This window comes from Camelina sativa, chromosome 3 (assembly GCF_000633955.1).
Source record: "Camelina sativa cultivar DH55 chromosome 3, Cs, whole genome shotgun sequence".
Lineage (NCBI taxonomy): Eukaryota > Viridiplantae > Streptophyta > Magnoliopsida > Brassicales > Brassicaceae > Camelina > Camelina sativa.
This window is the reverse complement of record NC_025687.1, coordinates 26,828,995-26,832,663: the sequence shown is the minus strand read 5'-3', so window position 1 is coordinate 26,832,663 and position 3,669 is coordinate 26,828,995. Positions and strand designations below refer to the sequence as shown.

Here is a 3,669-nt window from a genome sequence, read left to right as displayed (position 1 = left end):
TAGACCCTAGAAAACCCCTGCCTGAGGCGGTGAATGCATGTTTCGAATCAGGCCAGATAAAGCGTATCCAGGTCTCTAGCCCTTGGCTGCCTTCCCTTTGCAGTCATTGCAAACAAGTTGGCCATACAGTGTCTAGATGCTCAAAAGCTCCTCCTACGTGCACCGCATGTGGATCGGTGAAGCATCCAACCTCAGACTGTCCTCGAGCAAAGAAGGATAAGCAAGCTGGCAAACGGCCCATCCAAAGCCAACTTCCCATAGTCGGTAAGGTTGTCATGCCTACATTAACAACCACAAGTGCATCAGAAGACTCGCGTAACCAAAGGACTGAGGCCCACACACCTTCATCTACCCGCACCCTAACAGCTCTGGAAGGACATAGGGTTAGTGCTGACCCCAATGACGGAGGCCAACACGGCTCCCAGTCACAAGCTAAAGCCTCCAATAAATCTTACCCCCTAGGTTTTGATGATGGACAGCTCTGTATAGACCTTCGTGACAACCTTTTCGCGCATCTGTCCCCTAAAACCAATGGTGCAGGAAAAGGAAAGGAAAATCAGAATTTGTCTGAAAACGATGTCTCCTCGGGCAGCCTATCTGAAGAGGAGGACAATCCAGAAGCGGACCCAGACCGTTTTTTGAAGGTAGTGTCTAAAAAAATGCTGCGAAGGAATCACCGAGGAGCTAGGGCTAGAGGCCCTCTAATCCTCTAATATCCCTCTTTCTTTATGGATATTTTTTGCTGGAATGTAAGAGGTATTAACGATAAAATAAAGCGTAGGAGTTTACGGAAGTGGTTGAGGAATAATCAACCGGTTTTTGGTGGGATTATAGAAACCCACGTCAGTCAGGCGAACTCACAAGCTATAGTATCTAGTGTGTTCCCGGACTGGAATTTTGTAGGAAACTATGAGTTTTCAGATCTTGGTAAGATTTGGTTAACATGGCACCCCTCTGTTCAGGTTACTATCATCTGCAAATCTCTCCAGATGATCACCTGCCTAGTCAAGCTGCCTTTTGTTGCTGAACAGTTAGTCGTCTCTGTGGTCTATGCATCCTCCACCTGTAGTGCTTCAAGGAGAACATTGTGGGCTGAGATAGTAGACCTTTCCCAGAATACTTCTATCTCAACAAAACCGTGGACCGTATTGGTGGACTTCAACCAAGTTTTGCTGCCTCATGAACACTCTAACCATGAAGTGCACACAATTCCTCCAGGTATACGCGACCTAAGTCAGTGCTTGATCACCTCTTCTCTGACTGACCTCCCTTATTGTGGTAGCACCTTCACCTGGACGAACAAGCATAGTACTGGTCATGTCGCTAAAAAGCTGGACAGAGTTGTGATAAACGACGCATGGATGGCTGCTTTTCCCACATCCCTAGCTATCTTTGGTGAGCCCGCTTTTTCGGATCATAGCCCTGGATGCCTCTTCCTTGACTGTCAAAGGCAGAAGCGTAAGAAGCCATTCAAGTTCATGTCTCTACTAAACCAAAATCCGGATTTTGGGCCACTTATCAAGGTCTGGTGGGATGCTCTTCGCCTCGATGGGACTGAAATGTTCAAAATTTCAAAGAAACTGAAACTTCTGAAGAATGTGATAAAAGACTTTAGCAAGGAGAATTATTCAGGAATAGAAAAGAGGGTGCAAGAAGCTTATGCAAACCTGCTTGCTTGCCAGCAAGAGCTCCTAGCGGCACCATCTTCTGTGAGCGTTGAAAAAGAAAAAGAAGCACATAGGATTTGGATTACCCTTGCTCTAGCAGAAGAATCCTTTCTACGGCAGAGAGCGCGTATCTGCTGGCTAGAAGAAGGAGACAAAAACTCCAAAATTTTTCACAGGTCTATTCTCACAAGGCAGAGTCTCAATGAGATAATTTTCCTCTTAGACGACAATGACCAGGTCGTGGACTCCAGACAGGGAATTCAAAACCTTGTCGTAAATTTCTACAAGGGTCTGTTTGGTGGTCAAAGTGCGCGTTCCTCAGTCACAGTTTCAGAAATATCAGCCCTTGTCACCAAACGCTGCTCTTCAAGCGCTCTCCAGATTCTAAATGCGCCTTACTCACCACAGGAGATCAAGAGAGCAACTTTCTCGCTTCCCAGAAACAAGGCCCCAGGACCAGACGGCTATTGTGTCGAGTTCTTCACTGCGCAGTGGGAAACAGTTGGAAGCTCAGTGATCGAGGCTGTCACTGAATTTTTCAGGTCAGGGAAGATGCTCAAGCAGTGGAATGAAACAATCATCACGCTCATACCAAAAACCCCAAACGCTCAACGGATGGGGGAGTTCCGTCCCATTGCTTGATGCAACACTCTTTACAAGATAGTGTCTAAGCTTTTGGCAAACAGACTAAAGAGGGTCATCCCGGATCTGGTCTCCAACTCCCAATCTGCGTTCATCCCGGGCAGACTTTTGGTGGAGAATGTTCTGCTGGCCACTGAATTAGTGCAGGGTTACAACCATAAAAACATATCGCAAAGGGGAATGCTCAAAGTCGATCTTAAGAAGGCTTTTGATTCGGTATTATGGGAGTTTATCATCAACACCCTAAAGGCAATGGAGTTTCCAGCGCCCTTCATCTCACTGATTGAGCAGTGTATATCTACAGCAAGGTTCTCTATTGCCATCAATGGGGAATTGTGCGACCATTTCACAGCCTCAAAGGGGTTGAGACAAGGTGACTCCATCTCACCCTATCTATTTGTATTGGTCATGGAAGTTTTCTCACAGATGCTAAGGAAGGCATACAACAACAACCTCATAGGAGCTCACAATAGCACCTCGAACCCCCAAGTTACCCATCTAGCGTTTGCCGATGACATCATGGTTTTCTTCGACGGGAAACTAATTTCCCTATCAAACATTACTGGGGTTCTCCAGGAGTTCTCAGACGCCTCAGGTCTTCAAATGAATAAGAGCAAGACAAACTTATACCTAGCGGGAGTGAACCAGGTGGAAACCTCCCAGATGGCTTCCCTTGGCTTCAACATCGGATCACTACCAGTAAGGTACTTAGGACTTCCTCTCATGCACAGAAAACTCAGGATATCAGAATACAGGCCCTTGTTGGATGCCTTAACAAAGTGATTCAGCTCGTGGGCAACTAGAGCTCTTTCTTATGCGGGCAGGCTGCAACTCCTATCCTCCGTGATCCATGGTACACTTAACTTCTGGATGTCGGCTTTTATACTCCCTAAAGGTTGCATCAAGAAGATTGAGAGTCTATGCAAGAACTTCCTGTGGAATGGTGATGTAACCAAGCGAGGGTCAGCAAAAGTCGCTTGGAGTAGTGTTTGTCTCCCAAAAGAAGAAGGGGGATTGGGATTGAGAAACCTAAGCATTTGGAACAGAACACTCTGCCTCAAATTAATTTGGAGACTGTTTGATGCCCCCGACTCGTTGTGGGCTATGTGGTTGCGCAATACCAAGATAAAGGATGGATCATTCTGGGCTATGGATGCAAAGAAACAATCCTCATGGACTTGGAAGGCCTTGTTGAACCTTAGACACACTGCAAGACGCTTCCTAAAGGCAAGGCTCGGTAACGGTCAGCAGATAAATTTCTGGTACGATTGGTGGACGCCTTTTGGCCCCTTAATAGACTACCTTGGTCCTTCCGGCCCATATCAAATGGGTATCCCTCCGCAAGGTAAAGTGGCCGACG

General features: G+C 46.7%; 1 protein-coding gene across 1 annotated transcript in view; it reads left to right on the top strand.

The window, feature by feature from the left end:
* The window catches only part of LOC104779341, a 2,425-nt gene continuing 1,317 nt past the window's right edge, over window positions 2,562-3,669 (top strand). Inside the window, exons 1-2 of the mRNA XM_010503695.1 lie at window positions 2,562-3,013; window positions 3,134-3,654. Of these exons, the coding sequence (XP_010501997.1) occupies window positions 2,562-3,013; window positions 3,134-3,654 (973 nt within the window). The remainder of the gene's footprint in view (window positions 3,014-3,133; window positions 3,655-3,669) is intronic.